Here is a 15,644-nt window from a genome sequence, read left to right as displayed (position 1 = left end):
AAGTAGTGAAATGTAATTTTTTTTTTTAAAAATATCATTATATTATTAGTTGGGATGGTCAAACAATGTTATTCTCGTTAAACGTAATTTCGTCTGCATTCAAAGCCCTAAATCATTCAACCGTGGCTCAGATGTTCTCTTCTTATGCTTTGATTGGCCCCCCTCTCCTTCCTTCCCTTCTTTAGCTAGCAGCTAGCTCTTTATAAATAAATAAACAATTTACTCAGTTTCTATGTAAATAAATTAACAAGGAGATTACTATTTATTATTAATTAATCAGTTGCCCCAAGACCCAAAAACCAGAGAGGGTACACTCCACTCTCATTATTTCCCCTTTCGTTTCCTTTCCTTACTTACAAGAAACAATCAAACAATCACCAACACAACACCACTCCCACTCTCTCTCTCTCTCTCTCTTTTCTCAGCTCTCTGAGGACTCCTCAACTTCCTCCGCTTGAGAATTAGAATGGCGTTTTCGTAAGTGCAATGGCGGCCACTTCTAGAGGGTTCGCTTCTCAACTCGATTTCAAGCTCCGCCGCCTCGCTTTCCATCCGCGCCCTCACCCTAGTACTAGCAATGGCGGCTTAGAGGAGCTGAGGAAGCGGAGGAGGTTCAGCCTTCGGGGCGACCGACGTGGAGTCAGTCGAATCAGTTGCTGCTGCTCAGACTCGGTTGTTCCGATTCGCTCCGGAAAGAACGCCGAGAAGGCGGAAGAGTGGCTGTTCGATTCGAAGAAAAGGCCTCCTAGAGCTGGAGTGCAAGCCTCTGCTGCATTGCCCTTCTTTGCTTCGTCGTCCTCGTCTTCTTCTTCTGCTGCTCAGTACCTTATTAACTTCAAATCTATTCTGCTGGTTTTGTTTTGTAGCTAGCTGGGTTTTATTTTAGTGTCTATAATGAATCAATTGTCTAATTGCTATTGCCTATTGTCGATTGCTGCAGATCTCATTTTTTGTCCAGACAAGAGAAAAATTACCCTCGCTGTACCCCTAGAAACTCTGGTCCACAATCTCGTGACACTCCACCCAAACGAGGTAATCATATCAATCAATCAATCTATCTATCTATTTGAGGATATAAGATAGTAATATTAATATGTTGTACTAGGCAGAATCAGATTGCTGTTAGTTAATGGTTTGTTCTTGTTCCATGGATGATAATAAGAATAACATATTTGGTTGGCGATTGTGCATCTTGATATTGATTCACTCTACTCTATTATTAGATACTGGTATTGCCAATGAGAAGGACTGGGGCATCAGCTTGTTAACCGAAAATGTACACGAGTCTGGGACTAATGAAGATGGCAGTACTTGGTATCGAGAAAGTGGGGAGGACATTGGCGACAATGGATACAGATGTAGGTGGACAAGGATGGGCGGTACCTCCCATGATGCTTCTTCACAATGGAAAGAAACGGTATCATAATGGTTCCGGCTTTTACTTTTACTTTTTGTTAACCTTTGCCATGTATGACTTGACTATCCTTCTCATTCATCTCTTTGGAGACTGGGGCTGGCACTCGACCAAAACACGACATAGTTCATCGGGAATCTCTCTCATTTGTTTACTTTAGCAATAGTTATGACCAAATTCTACATTTCTACTCTCTAGTTTCCTCTTATTTCGTACTCAGAAGTTTTAAACAACTAGAGGAGATTTAGACATCCTGCTACCTGTAAACTATCATCATCATTATCATAAAAACTAACTCTGCTAGATTGGCCTTATTTTTATAACCCCATTAAGTATCATCCCAGGTGGATGCATTTAATTGGATTTATTGATCTCATTGACAGTGGTGGGAGAAAAGTGACTGGACTGGATACAAAGAGCTAGGTATATGTCTTTCTTGTCTATCTTCAAAGTTCAAATGCTGGCTATCATTATCCGTCACCATGACATTTCAATGATTTATTTATGTTTTGTATATTTTTTTTCTTACTAAAAAAACCACAAATTTTAGACTGAAATCCACATAAACAAAGCAACACAATCATTTTTAAATACGGGAGAATTTTTTTTACCAAATTTAAACATTGTGGGTCATCTGATAAATAAAAATTGTAGGAACTGTCTTTGTAGTCTCTATATTCATCCATTTTCTAGAGTTTTTCAACTAAACACTTCCCACTGCTGTGGCAAACAGGCCAGATGTCTGAGGGCACTGAGCGACAATCATTCATAACATACAAGAATAATTATTCAATATCTGTTTTTGTGAAGCCACTGTTCTGTCATGTATACATTTACCGTCAGTAGTCTTTCAGAAAATTTCACTAGAGTCTATCATGGGGCATGGATACAAATGGGCATGCATAATTCACATCTATTATCTTTTCATAGGTGTGGAGAAATCTGGTAGAAATGCTCAAGGGGATTCATGGTGGGAAACTTGGCAAGAAGTTCTTCATCAAGATGAATGGAGGTCTTTATTTATCTCTTTTTTTATATATTAAAATTTAGAGAATTACTTGTAACTTACTAACTGAGCTGTAGTTATAGAATTTTTGAACCTCTTGTTTCATTTTTTCCCAATACACAAAATGTGGCAACTTTGAAAGTGCAGTAACCTAGCAAGGATTGAAAGAAGTGCACAGAAACAAGCAAAATCAGGCACTGAGAATGCTGGATGGTATGAGAAATGGTAAGCTAAAGTCTGGATGCTAATTCATCTTTACTCACATTATAATGCATTTAAAGAAATGATGAAATATGTGGAATATATGGACGATCATACTTTATAATTTGGATACAGGTGGGAGAAATATGACGCTAAAGGCTGGACTGAGAAAGGAGCACACAAATATGGTAGACTCAATGAGCAGTCATGGTGGGAGAAGTGGGGAGAGCATTATGACGGAAGGGGATCTGTTCTCAAATGGTTCCTCTAATTACCTTTTCTGATCCACTTGATTTAATTCTTCATAGTGTTCTTTTTTTTTATACTGAAAGAAACTTCATTGTGCAATCCTTCTTCACTGAAATTTAAGAAGTTTTTTTGGCATCTTCTATTAGCATTTTGATCATTTACAATTGAAAGTATGTAGCTGAATGCAGCCAGCTAAAAGTATCCAGTCATTGATATATGGGCTGTTATAATTTTCAGGACTGATAAATGGGCTGAGACTGAACTTGGAACCAAATGGGGAGACAAGTGGGAAGAGAAGTTCTTTGTTGGAATAGGTTCGCGACAAGGGGAGACATGGCACGTATCTCCAAGTGGTGAACGTATGTGAAAGCAAATTGAACTATGATTAACCCGCAAAGTTTATCTGCCTTTCTTTTGTTTCCTTCTGTAACTATTACATCATGCAGCATGCTTATATTATGTTTTAGAATTTCCTTGTGTAGCTACTAGTATCCATATTGTTTTTCTCCTTAAGGTTTTCTAGCATATCGCAATTTATAATACAAATTTCCTCACTACATTATCTATTTAAGTGCATGTCACGCGTATGGTGTGCTTTCGAAGGTATATGGCAACAAAACCTGAGAAATGCTGGAAATATTATATTCTGGAATAAGTTTTTGCCTCTCTCTTCAAGCCCCATTTACAGTCTAGATGGAAGACATGATGTATTATATTGTGGGCAAAGAATTATTCCATGATCACACATAAGCACACATCACCCTTGCTGAAACCTCCAGTAATGAGCTGGTACCTATATATTTTCAGCCACTGGTCATGGGTTACATGTTTATATAAGCAAGCCCGGCCACCTATTTTGCCCCTGGAGAGCTTAAAGAATGTTCCATTTATGATACTTCGTATCAGACATAATGTTGGCCTCCTATTATTTTTTGCTTTTTGTGAGTGTTTATGCACTGTAGCACTCCTGATTTGCAGGGTACAATCATTAGCACAAATGTAACAGGCCTGATTTATTGTTCCTCTCTTTCAAGATGTTAAAGGAATATCTATGTTACTACTGCCATAAAATTTTGTAGCCTTATCGATCTTCCCGTGCAAAATTAGTTGATAATAGGATTCTTTCATGTTTTGATGGAGATAAGTGGGCTTTTATCAGTTGTCTATTCCCTAAAATTAGAAAATGTCTTGAATCCCTTCCAATTATTCAGATCTTCATGTTCATTTGTTTTTTCATTTATGAAGTTTGATGAAACTCTGTTTTCTGTTCTCTCATGTCTAGGTTGGTCAAGGACATGGGGAGAAGAGCACTTCGGAAATGGGTATGCAAAAGGGTTAAACTTGCTGAACTGCATTTTTATCTATTCTTAGAAACCAGCTGTGTATAAACGTTGTTTTGAGTGGTTTTGAGAAGTTAACTTCCTTTCTCTTTGCAGTAAGGTGCACAAATATGGGAAAAGCACAACAGGTGAAAGCTGGGATATTGTTGTGGATGAGGAGACCTATTACGAGTAAGAGTTGCTCTCCGTATCTCTCTCTCTCCACACACACTCACACTCTAAAGTTGGTTCTATCTAGAGATTAAGTATATTGAAGCAGTCGAAAGGATCTCTGGGGATCAAATAAAAATTTAGATTTTAAAGTTTTCTGTTAATGCTTGCCTACTGTATAGTAATTTTGATCTTCACTTTTTTATGAAGGGCTGAGCCGCATTACGGATGGGCAGATGTTGTAGGCGATTCTAGCCAGTTGCTATCAATTAAACCTCGAGAAAGGCCACCTGGCGTCTACCCTAACCTTGAGTTTGGATCAACGCCACCTCCAGCTGATGAACCACCAGAGGAATTTTCTCCACAATGAAAAGGTGAATAAGTTTAGGGTGCCTTAGTCTAGAATATTGTTCCATTCCAAGTCCAATTATGTTGGCTGAAACTCTTTTCATGTAACGGAAACCTTAGTCTTTAATTTATTCATTCTTTCAATCGTCATTATTTTCATTTTGGGCGACTGCTACATTTTTTCGGATTATTTATTTGGGAGTTGCATTGTAATTTTTCCTGGCCCAACGTAGATTGCTAGGGTTCAAAGTGGGCACAGAGGATTCTGTTAGCAATCTACACGTTAGGATTAATTTATTTGAAGTTGTGATTGTTGTAAAATATTCATTTGACATTTTTGAGTGGGAGAGGAAAAGAAGAAGGGCTTTTCATTAATAGGTCCATTTTAGCATGACATATTATACAATTACCCATTTAGAGCCTATTTGGAGGGAAAAATTTAAAACTAGCCACTTGTCATTTTCTAATTGGTTCTTAGTGTGTTAAAAAATTTCTAAAAATCAATTAGAAAATGACAAGTGGTTAGTTTTGGGGTTTTCTCTCTAAATAAGCTCTATATGGGTAATTGTATAATATGTGATGTTAAAATGAGCTTATTGCTAAAAAACCTAAAACAAGAAGAATGTTGTAAATTTTGATTCGGCTAGACTTAAAACATTCCTCGCGACCAAGTTGGCACCTAGGCCTAGCTGCTATTGCAACGATATCTTATCCATCGTTTGAGGCTTGGGGTTCAAGTCATAGCTATGTTGAACGGGTACGCCGATACGATACAATTCGACGTTTCGGCAAAATTCCAAAAACTAAGATATGGGTACGGCACCGATATGGTGATTAAAATAATATATATTTAAAAATTAATATTGCATCCATTGTGTTATAATCATCTATCGTAAGTACAAAATATAAAACTAAACACAAAATACAAGTTGCTATAAACAGAACACAAAATATAAGTCTCCATAGGATTGTTCAAATCATTAAAAAAAGCAACACAAAAACAAATTAAAACATTGAGAAGTCACATCCCAAATCTCTAAACCCTCTAACTCCATAGGATCTTATAATTTTGAAAACGACCAAATATATTTTCAAATATTTTCCAAATTACTCCTTAAAGTATCGGACATGTATCGGGATTGTATCCTTGAAGTATCGGAAACGTATCGTAAGGTCAAACCTTCAGAAAAGTCAACGACACTCCTATATCCGTATCGGCGGCGTATCTTACCCGTATTATCAGCGTATCGGAGTATCAAATACTAGCATACCCCTCCAGTTAAAAGTATCAGTACAACATAGAGTCATAGTATTCAGGCGCTGGACTTGGGGTGCTCAAGCTCTCAGGGTTCGAATTTAGAGTTCGCCATGCCAAGTCAAAATTTAGTTTCAGATATGGTTGAAAGTCCTCCTATTTATGGTTTTACACTAAAAATCCAACGCTATTGAACTAGCTTGGTGTTTTTTTGGGTCAAAGAACTATCTCGTTCAATCTGTCTAATTTAATCTTTTCACTATATTGTGGCCTTTTTCTCATTGTTATGCAAATATTAATTAGAGCCTAAATGGAAACAAATGAAAAGAAAACAAAGAAAACCGTTTCCTAATTTTGAGGAATTATGCTTTATTTTATTATTTGAGAACGAATTGGTTTTCTTTTTTTCTTTTTTCTTTTATTTTTAGAATTAAGAAAAGATAACATGGGTAGTTATATTCCATAAAAGTAGGATTTATTATCTGGTTTTGTTTTTAATTTTATTTTTTTTAAATATAAAAAAATGTGAATTTACCATATTATCCTCATTTAATTAATAATTTCAATTATTAATATTTGAATTAATTAAGGGCATTTTATGGTATTTTAAATGTTTCACGAATGCATTCTACTTTATATGTATATAGATTTTTAATTTTCACCTTCAAATTCTTCTCCCTTCGTACATATATAGATGAGAAAAAGAAAAAAATTAGACACCAACAACAAGGCCGGGGCCGCACACATTTTCATTTAAGCATTAGAAAATATATAACTCTAGATTTTAAACTGGTCAAGTCCTCCAGAAAAATGGAAAAAGGAAAAAGGAAAAAACTGGTAAAGTCTTATAATTAATTTACAACTGCCATCTGTCTCTCAATTCGGTAAAATATATTAGAAAGACCGTAAACCAAACCCCCCAAAACCAATTTCCCTTGCACCTTTATGATTTTCTCAGGTGATTTGGAAAGAAGCTAGACATTCTTTCTTAGTATAAGCGAAACATTCTTGTGTGAGTAGTTCATATATTCTTACTTAGCATAAGCGTCGAGGCTCAATCCAGCCTTGGTTCCAAACACCCATTCTCTGACCGCTCACATCTGCTTCCGACTCATTGCTCCATCAAAATTCATCTTCCGTTCGTGACCCTTGCAATTGCACATAGGATGCTTCGCGAGTTTTGAGGTCGAAAATCTGTTTGCTGTCATCAAATGAGCCTCGTACCAGTACCCACAAGAGTAGGGGATGCACATTATCTATCCTCAGTTTTATATACAGTTGATATAGGCAGGTAGGAGGGTCCATATTCAAAACTTTTGGGCAGGCTAGAGCTGGAAATAGTTAAAGGGAAAGATATGAGGAAGAAATTGCCCATTATAATCAGTTAAACATATCATCTAATCCGAAAGCATCTCCTCCAATTCAGGTTCCTCGGAGCTGACAGCGTCATAATCCACACCTGTTCTGTTAAACATATCATTGTCCAGAGGACCACTTTGATCTTCATCCTCATCAGTATCAGGCCATTCTGGATCATCTTCCACGTTTTGGGCATCAGATTCTACTTCATCTCTTCTTGTTTCATTAATACCCTTACCATATTTTCTTGGTCCCACATCCCTCTTGACCTTGGCCTGCGAATCTTCACAAATGCAGGTGTGTGGGTTCTCATGAAAGCTACCCCTGCCTGGCCTCACTTCATTTGGCTCACCCATAAAGCCTCTCTGGTAAGTACGAACACTAGAAGCGAAAGCTCCCCAGGTCATGTTCTCTTTGCTTAGGAACAACCGGTAGAGTTTTTTAGCATTTGGACGAATAGTAGGCTTATGTCCAAAATATCTCCTGCAAAAAATAAAAAATGTGAACTAAGCAGGCAGAGGGAAGAAGAATAAGATGAGAAGAGAAGTAGAAAGGGCAAAGAAAGACAACATACCTTCGTCCCGCTAATATTTTAGCCATATTACCATTGTTGTTGGTGACAAAGACGTCACTTTCATCGCAAACTATAAAGTCAAGTGCAGCCATGCGAGAAGAAAATGAATAAAATGGTTCCAGTTCCTCCTTCGTTGCTATTGTATCTTTTGAATAAAAGTTGGGGAATAGTGCCTTAAGGGGTGCCAATGTTTCTTCTCCTCCATACACTTCCCCTGATGCCACATAGATATGAACATCACTGCCATAACCCAGTGCTCTCAACATCAGACCAACTTCTTCTGGAGTAAGTGGACATCTCCCATGCCTCCTTGGCTTATCAGGATTGCTTATCTGCAACTCCATCCAAATACATCTTATACATACCAATCTATAGATCCAGATCAATGGGATAGAAATCAACTCAATACACACATCATACGCATGATCGATTAACATTTTATTTTCATTTGCCTTGATAGTAGCGTTTTTGTTTGTCTTCACTGTGTAAATACAACTTCTGCTTGCACATTTTTGAAAATTTTAAAAACAGAAAGTTAGGTTTTAAATGTCTTATTCTTAAATATTTGATTTCAGGGTAAGACATAAGATTACATAAATCCAAAAGAACATCACTTAAGCCTTACATGTAAAGTCTTCCACCTCCTTTGTATTGCACCCAGTTCTTTCCTTTCCTTATCTCCTCCACCATAATAACATCCTGAGAATGCAAGCATATCAGGTTCATACCTGTAACAGTAAATGTTTAATTATATCAAGAAACCATTTCACAAGTAACCCCTAAAATTTGCAGAATCTTATATTTAATGGGGGCACAACCTGTTACTTGCCTAAGTGTGTGAAGGAATTTAATGGGTTTTGTTAGTCTACTCATGAACATGTATTTCTATAAATGTATGATGTATCAAATAGATATGGAAATCCAAGTATACAAATGTAAACAGAAATATATGATTGTTGGAACAAAGAATCGACATGCAATTCTATGGATTAATCTACATATATCCAAGAAAGACAGCAACAAACCAAGACCATATGGTAGTGCTAACCACAAAAATTAAGAGACAGATAAGATTACCTCAGGTGCAATGCAATATAATGCTTGCTTCTCATCCTCATTCGATGAACCAACTTTTTAGCCATTTTCTGTATTGGGTCAGTAAACTTTAAAGCATGGTAGTTTACTCTACATCTTAATTTTTGAAGATCTGTACTCAACTTGTTTGCAAGTCTGTAGTCAAACTTGTTGAGCTGAACAGCCTGTCACATAATGAAAACTAATAAGTGCCTTTTCTATAAATTTTAGATACTTGTACAAAGATTATTCAAGAAGACATATTCAGGGTGCCAAAAAAGGGGAGCCACTCATCAAGGGTTCGATAAAGGACTAGAGACTCGAGTCTAGTTAGCCTAAAGCTCAGTTCGGCTCCCCTGCTTGCAGCCTTAAATGTATTATAGAAATGATAGGAATTCAATTTGAAACTGGGTAACATATAAGGAAGTGAGCCTGAAAGGGGACATTTCTAAATGGTATAGGCAATAAAGAATATTACAACGATTCATATTTTTGAGCATATTAGATATATAAGTTTGGGAGTTAAAACCTTTTTTATTACAAAACGCGAAACCTTCATGAATTAAGAGTCTATAAGAAAGTGTCTTTTGATTTAACAGGATATGTGCAGATACATCAATCTATTAATCTCGTATCAATGAACAGGGTTGGTAGTTTACAAATATTATCCTTAGGGAAAACAAAACGTCTGACCAAGAAATTCATTCTGTTATGCCTTTCCATGTTTACTTCGCATTGGATTCATAGCGGTTAAGAAATGTTTTGATTTTCACAAAAGGAAAATAACTCCATCATTGGGTCCACAAGATTGGGCACTGGATAAATGTGAGAGCATGAACTATGGAAATATCATGTACTTCAAAGTAACAACTGAAAAGCAAAGTGAATACTTCAAAGTAACAACCGAAAAGCAAAGTGAATACCAAGATACAAAAATAAGCAAAAAAGAAGGTAGTACTGCTGCAATTAGAGAGGAAATAATAAAAGAAGTTTCGACGCTCTACAAGAAAATTAGAAGCTTAAGAGAACTGAAAACTTACATGCCTTTTCAAAAGAACAGGTAATACACGATTCTGATAGCATCTTTCACTGCACTTCCTTGGGACACGCATAGTTGATGGTGTCCACGTTTTACCTCCCTTTCCCCTTCTAGGGAGCTGCTTAATGATTTTAACATCTTTTGATAGAAAAGATATAAACCAATCAACATCAAAGATCTCTGAAAAGTTACTGCAAAAGAAAACAATTGATTTGTAAAATTTTAATTAAAGAAAACGCTACCTCTAACATGTCACATGTTACTGTAATAACAAAATCCAGATTGTAAGTAAAGAGGGCAGCATATGTAGGCAATTCAATGACTGACCTCGCATCCTTCCAGAAAGACTTCTGGTCCAACTTTGGAACAACAAGACTAGCATTCAGTATACGAGCAGCAACAACGGCATCTGTAATCTGCCCAAAGTATAGGTAGAGTAAGTTCCATACCAAAAGTAAAAAAGATTATGCCAAAACTCTAGCACAAATGCAAGGTCACAAGATATGTCACTGAATAGTATTTTCTAGATTCCAATATAAGGAGAAACTAAACTATTTACAGTAAAAATCAACTAAATCAAAAGCAACAAACTGCGTCACAAATTCTACTCTTGGATTAAGAAAACATACCAACCAATTAAATAGAGCATTGTGTCTCCAGAGTTCTCACAAATACAACGGAATAAAATGGTTAGAAATGCATACATCCAAGCATCAAATATCTTAACTAACACAAGGAAAACTCCTAGTCTACCTAATTACTCCATTTACCCTCGTTTATGCCATCAGTTAAACTGTCAGAGTTCAGGTGGAATAAAACATCCTCTCCGACATGCTGAACGAAACATCAATGCACTAATTATGATTGGAATGCTGCAGTTGAGAAAAAAAAGAAAAAGTAAGGAAAGTTACCCCAGTTCTTTGTTGATTCAAACCTCCACTGGTTGCAATTGCCAAGTACTTATTAGGAGATGTAATTTCATCAACATCTGCAAATATGAACAAGACAGCTATTCAGGATCAAATTGAAAACACGAGTGTCATTGTGAACACAAACAGAACTGTCATTTTACGAATCATATACACAAATTCATAACAGTAGAAAAATGATAGAAACGGCAAACAGTCAGCACTGTCAATCAATTACAAAACCCTAGACCTTAGTAATACTTAAAATGGAAAGATAGTTGGAATAAAAGAAGAAGAAAACGGGGGAATAATATACGCACTTGGAAACTTGTGGGTGGCATTGCTGCATCCATAGTAGAAGTTTGAATTCCTAGAAGTCCAAATATCGCGATCTGATCTCCCTCCACGGCTCTGATTTTGAAGAAGTAAGCGAGAAGCGTACAGATCCAACCAAAACCTGACATTGTTAGGCTCAAATCCGGAGGAAATAACGAAGTGAAGAAATAAAAAGAAAAGAAAAGAAAAAACCTAACCGGAACACGAAAGACTGGAACTCCAATCGCATCATCGTCCACGCCAACATTGAACTGGAAAGAAAAAGATGAAAATAGAAGCAATTAGGATAAGAAAGTAATGAAATTAATTGTGAAATTGTACTGTCGTACCGAAGAGGAAGAGTGTTGGTGACGTGGTTGATGGAGGTGATTGACATCGAGAGGAGAAGGAGAAGGAGCAAGAACCAATAGAAGAGCGAAGAGGATGAGAAGGGTTCCGGAGATGGCGGAAATGAGGGGAAGAAGAAAGCGAAAGCGGTGGTAGTAGTGGAGGCGGCGGCGTTGAAAATGAAAGGCCATTTCGTTTTTTTCCTTTTTGTTGTCGGTATTTTGGAGTCGTTCAGTCTCCTGTGTGTTATGTATGAATGAATCCGTTGGGTTTGGAATTTGGATGAATGAAATGAACGAGGGAGGCAAACAAAGAAAGAAAGAAAGAAAGAAAGAGAATGAGCTGCTATAAACACAAACACAAACAGAGAGAGCAAGGAGAAACAAATCGCCCTCCCTCCGTCCCTCCCTCGCACCGCAGACCGACTGTCGCTGCTACAAATACAAAGACAACATTGTCTCTCAAATCAAGACTTGGCTTTGGAGTTTCGGCCTTGAGGAGGAGGAGGAGGAGGAGGAGAGGAATGCTTGTGATTGTGGTTGGCAGCCAGCCTGTTACTACTACTTCTCTGCTCTGCTCTGGTGCTGCCGTGTCTTCCTTTCCTTTCCTATCAAAATCAAATACTCCCTTCACCGGGGGACACAAACAAACAACCAACCAAATATAAAATTTTAAAATCTGTTTTAACCCAGCCAGTTTTTAGTTTTGAGCTCAAAATAGTGTGTACATGTAATTAAATTATGGGAGTTTCACTAAAATACCCAAAATTGGGGCTGAAATTATAAAAATACCCAACACCCAAAACACTTTATAAACATACCCAAAACTCATCATTACACACACTCAAAACCCATTTATAAACATACCCAAAACCCATCATTACACACATACCCAAAACCCATTTTGGGTATGTTTCTATGTTTAAATAGTGCTTGGGTATTTTTATAAATACATGTATATGATTGGGTATTTTTATAAATATCTATTAAAGGATTTGAGTCTACCCGATCGAACCGTTTAATTTAATTATTAAAGAATTTGGGTTAGGTTGAGTTGGGTTGGATTTGAAGCATGTCCTAGGTTCAAAAAATTATAAGATGGTATGTACGAGTTGAGTTATGCATTCAAATAAAAACTTAAAAGTGAGCTTAATTTTGAGTTAATTCAACCGAACCGCCACTCGATTATAAAAGAATTGAGTTGAGTTGGGTTAGCCTAATAATGAGTGGATCTTAGGGCTGGTATTTTTGATTGAAAACCTGATCCGAACTAGAAAATTGATCGAACCAAATGGTCCGATTTGATGTTATTTCTAAAATGTTTAGTTTCGGCACATAAACTGAATCAAACAGTCGTCAACCGATTCGGCACCCAGCTTGGATTTTGTAAACCGTCGATCCGATCGAACTGAATCAACAATAGGTTTCAAACCCCTAACCTTCAACTCACATACTCAACTATTTACCATTGCACCACAACGCTTCTTTGTTCAAATTACATATTGCTAATATATTTAGTAGTATCATTCATATACAATGAAAAAAAAAAAAATTTATTAGAAAACCCTAATATCACCCTAACACTATTATAGCCCCTAAAGTCGCCTTTTCTTTCTCATCCATCATCTATGGGTGCTTTCTTTCTCTCTCTCTCTCTCTCTCTCTCTCTCTCTCTCTCTCTCTCTCTCTCTCTCTCTCTCTCTCATCTTCTCTTTCTCTATTTCTCTTGCATTATCTTCTCACTCACTCACTCACTCACTCACTCACTCACTCTCTCTCTCTTTCTCTCTCTCTCTCTCTCTCTCTCTCTCTCTCTCTCTCTCTCTCTCTCTCTCTCTCTCTCTCTCTCTCTCTCTCTCTCTCTCTCTCATAGGTCGCCTCTAAGGTACCTCTATATTTGCAGCTTCATTACACTGCCGCCGATCCTCCAAATCTACAGCGCCGCCACCATCTCTTCTGCCCCTCAGTTTTTTCCGCCGCCGAACTGCTCACACTGAAATCATCAGTTCAATCGACAGTTAGCAAACTGCTGTCATCGGTGTGGTAACGATCCCATTGTTAGCATTTCGACCACCATTGGTTCAGTAGTCGGTTTGTGCCTCTTGGTTTGGTTGTCGAACCGAACCTACCCCTAGTAGATCTTGAGTCCAAGAAATCATAAATCGCTATATATCGAGTTGGATTATGGGTTGAGACCAAAAATGACCCGCCTCTACTTTTATGAGTACATTATTTCATTTAATTTGATTGCCAAACAAATAATATGAATGTGCACCTCATTGAAGCTTTGTTGCTAGGGGTAGGCACGGTTCGGATTGGATTAGTTTTACCTCAAAACCACGACCAAACCAATTGCAATATAACGATTTGGTTTGGTTTGATTTTGAAAAAAGTCATGAAGAAAACCGAATGAAACCAATCCAATTTAAGACGGTTTGGTTTGGCCGGTTTGGGCCTAAGCCCAATTCTTTTTCTTTTTGCATTTCTTCAGCATTGTTAGCCCAATTACAACCAATAAATTCACAACTTGCTCCATACTTAAATCATTCTAGAGTAAACCAAGGTGGTTGATGTGAGTGGTTCGGCACTCTCATTCCTTAAGAGAGGTCAGGGGTTCGATCCCTGCTCTCGTACGGAGTCACCACTTTGGTCAACATTTTACCCCTTATGGGCCGACCCGGTGTGAGTGGGGATTAGTCTGGGTTGTGGTTAAGGCTTAAAGGTGTCACCCATAGTTGGGGCCCATCCAGGACCACCTCATGGTTCAGACCCAAAAAAAAAAAAAATCATTCTAGAGTACAAAACCGTCCTAAAGCTCAATATGCCATAAAATTTCACATTTCAATAACTAATATAGCTCAATTCAAATATCCATATATAGTTATTACAAATGTAAAATATAATATAAATGAATAAATATACACATAAACGGTTCAGTTTAGTTTAGGCCGATTTACAAAAACTCAAAACCAAATCATATATGGTCTGTTCGATTTTTAAACTATTTAACTTTTTCTAGGTCAACCAAACCAAACCGATAATTATGATTTGATTCAGTCAGTTTCATCCGTTTGCCCCAATTGATGCGGGTATGTGGTAATTGTTTAGGCTTATTTTCAGTTATCTATTTCTAATTAGTTCCCGGCTTATTTTTCTGTCAAAATCTTTTTTTATATTTTTAATTAGCAAGTTTTAAACTCACAATTTTATTGCTTAAATATGTCCTATGTTCAATTACTTATTTAAGTAGATGCTATCAATTATGTTAAAAGGGCAACGAGTGATATTTGTTTTAGAAAACTAAAATAAATTTAGGGATTTTTGTACAAATGTCACTTGAATTTATACCTCAGTTTCAATTTGTCACCTTAATGAAAAATTTAAGAGAAATGTTGCTTAATTTTTCAAAATCCATGATTTGTCATATGACTTTAACATCATCTAATTTTCCATCCATTTTAAAGGGCATTTTAGTCTTTCCATTTTCAAGGGTATCTTAAAATCATTATATAAAAAATTGTATATATTTTAAATAATTAAAATTGAAAAAAAAAATTCTCACCTTCCCCCATCTCCTATGCGCCACCGGCAGCTCCACCCAACCCCACCCACCTTGAAATCCGTTCACTCTAACCTCTTCACAACCCCTTCTTCCATTCCCCCTTCACTCTTCCCCTTCCTTCTTCTCTACCCTCCACACACAAATTTCCTCAACCCACCCAAACCGAGCCCACCTTCTTTTTTTTTTTTTTTTTTGTTGAAAATTTTAGACATGCTCAGTGAACACCATAAAAAATTTATACATGCTCAGAGAGAAAGAGAGAGACAAAGAGAGTAGAAGGGGATGGGGGGTCCTGTGTGATGTGTGCTGGGGGCAAATGCGGTTGGGGTGGTGGAAAACGGGAGAGAGGTATCTTTTTTCTCTGAAAATGGATGGAAAATTGGATAGTGTTAAAGTGAGATGACAAATCATGAATTTTGAAAAACTAAGATGATAAATCATGAATTTTGAAAAATTAAGATGAAATTTTTCCAAATTTTTTATTTAAGGTGACAAATTTAAAT

General features: G+C 36.9%; 2 protein-coding genes across 2 annotated transcripts; one reads left to right on the top strand and one right to left on the bottom strand.

Annotated features, from left to right (window-relative positions):
* The first annotated feature begins 158 nt into the window (after positions 1-158).
* On the top strand, positions 159-4,858 carry LOC110753597 (inactive purple acid phosphatase-like protein). The gene is made up of 11 exons (XM_021954530.2): positions 159-821; positions 941-1,032; positions 1,224-1,417; positions 1,798-1,837; positions 2,345-2,426; positions 2,568-2,645; positions 2,757-2,882; positions 3,108-3,229; positions 4,153-4,192; positions 4,307-4,381; positions 4,571-4,858. The coding sequence occupies exons 1-11, from the start codon at positions 487-489 to the stop codon at positions 4,728-4,730; spliced, it is 1,344 nt and encodes a 447-aa protein (XP_021810222.2). The 5' UTR covers positions 159-486; the 3' UTR covers positions 4,731-4,858.
* A 1,918-nt stretch (positions 4,859-6,776) lies between these two features.
* On the bottom strand, positions 6,777-12,238 carry LOC110753606 (O-fucosyltransferase family protein). The gene is made up of 10 exons (XM_021954540.2): positions 11,583-12,238; positions 11,451-11,504; positions 11,238-11,328; positions 10,921-10,997; positions 10,337-10,425; positions 10,011-10,200; positions 8,974-9,155; positions 8,522-8,624; positions 7,897-8,228; positions 6,777-7,805 (listed from the first exon to the last, which is right to left on the bottom strand). The coding sequence occupies exons 1-10, from the start codon at positions 11,769-11,771 to the stop codon at positions 7,361-7,363; spliced, it is 1,752 nt and encodes a 583-aa protein (XP_021810232.2). The 5' UTR covers positions 11,772-12,238; the 3' UTR covers positions 6,777-7,360.
* Positions 12,239-15,644: the final 3,406 nt, after the last annotated feature.

This window comes from Prunus avium, chromosome 1 (genome assembly GCF_965620075.1).
Source record: "Prunus avium chromosome 1, drPruAviu1.hap1.1, whole genome shotgun sequence".
Taxonomy (NCBI): Eukaryota; Viridiplantae; Streptophyta; class Magnoliopsida; order Rosales; family Rosaceae; genus Prunus; species Prunus avium.
The sequence above is the reverse complement of the archived record's forward strand: the minus strand, read 5'-3'. Positions and strand labels throughout refer to the sequence as shown.

Bases quoted from the DNA above. Each gene is read 5' to 3' on its own strand.
- LOC110753597 (XM_021954530.2), top strand. From the start codon at position 487: ATGGCGGCCACTTCTAGAGGGTTCGCTTCTCAACTCGATTTCAAGCTC. The intron at 2,646-2,756 runs GTAAGCTAAAGT...ATTTGGATACAG, and splicing joins GCTGGATGGTATGAGAAATG to GTGGGAGAAATATGACGCTA. The intron at 4,193-4,306 runs GTATGCAAAAGG...TTCTCTTTGCAG, and splicing joins GAAGAGCACTTCGGAAATGG to TAAGGTGCACAAATATGGGA.
- LOC110753606 (XM_021954540.2), bottom strand. From the start codon at position 11,771: ATGGCCTTTCATTTTCAACGCCGCCGCCTCCACTACTACCACCGCTTT. The intron at 9,156-10,010 runs GTAAGTTTTCAG...ATTATGTGACAG, and splicing joins CTGTTCTTTTGAAAAGGCAT to GCTGTTCAGCTCAACAAGTT. The intron at 8,625-8,973 runs GTAATCTTATCT...TTACTGTTACAG, and splicing joins TATATTGCATTGCACCTGAG to GTATGAACCTGATATGCTTG.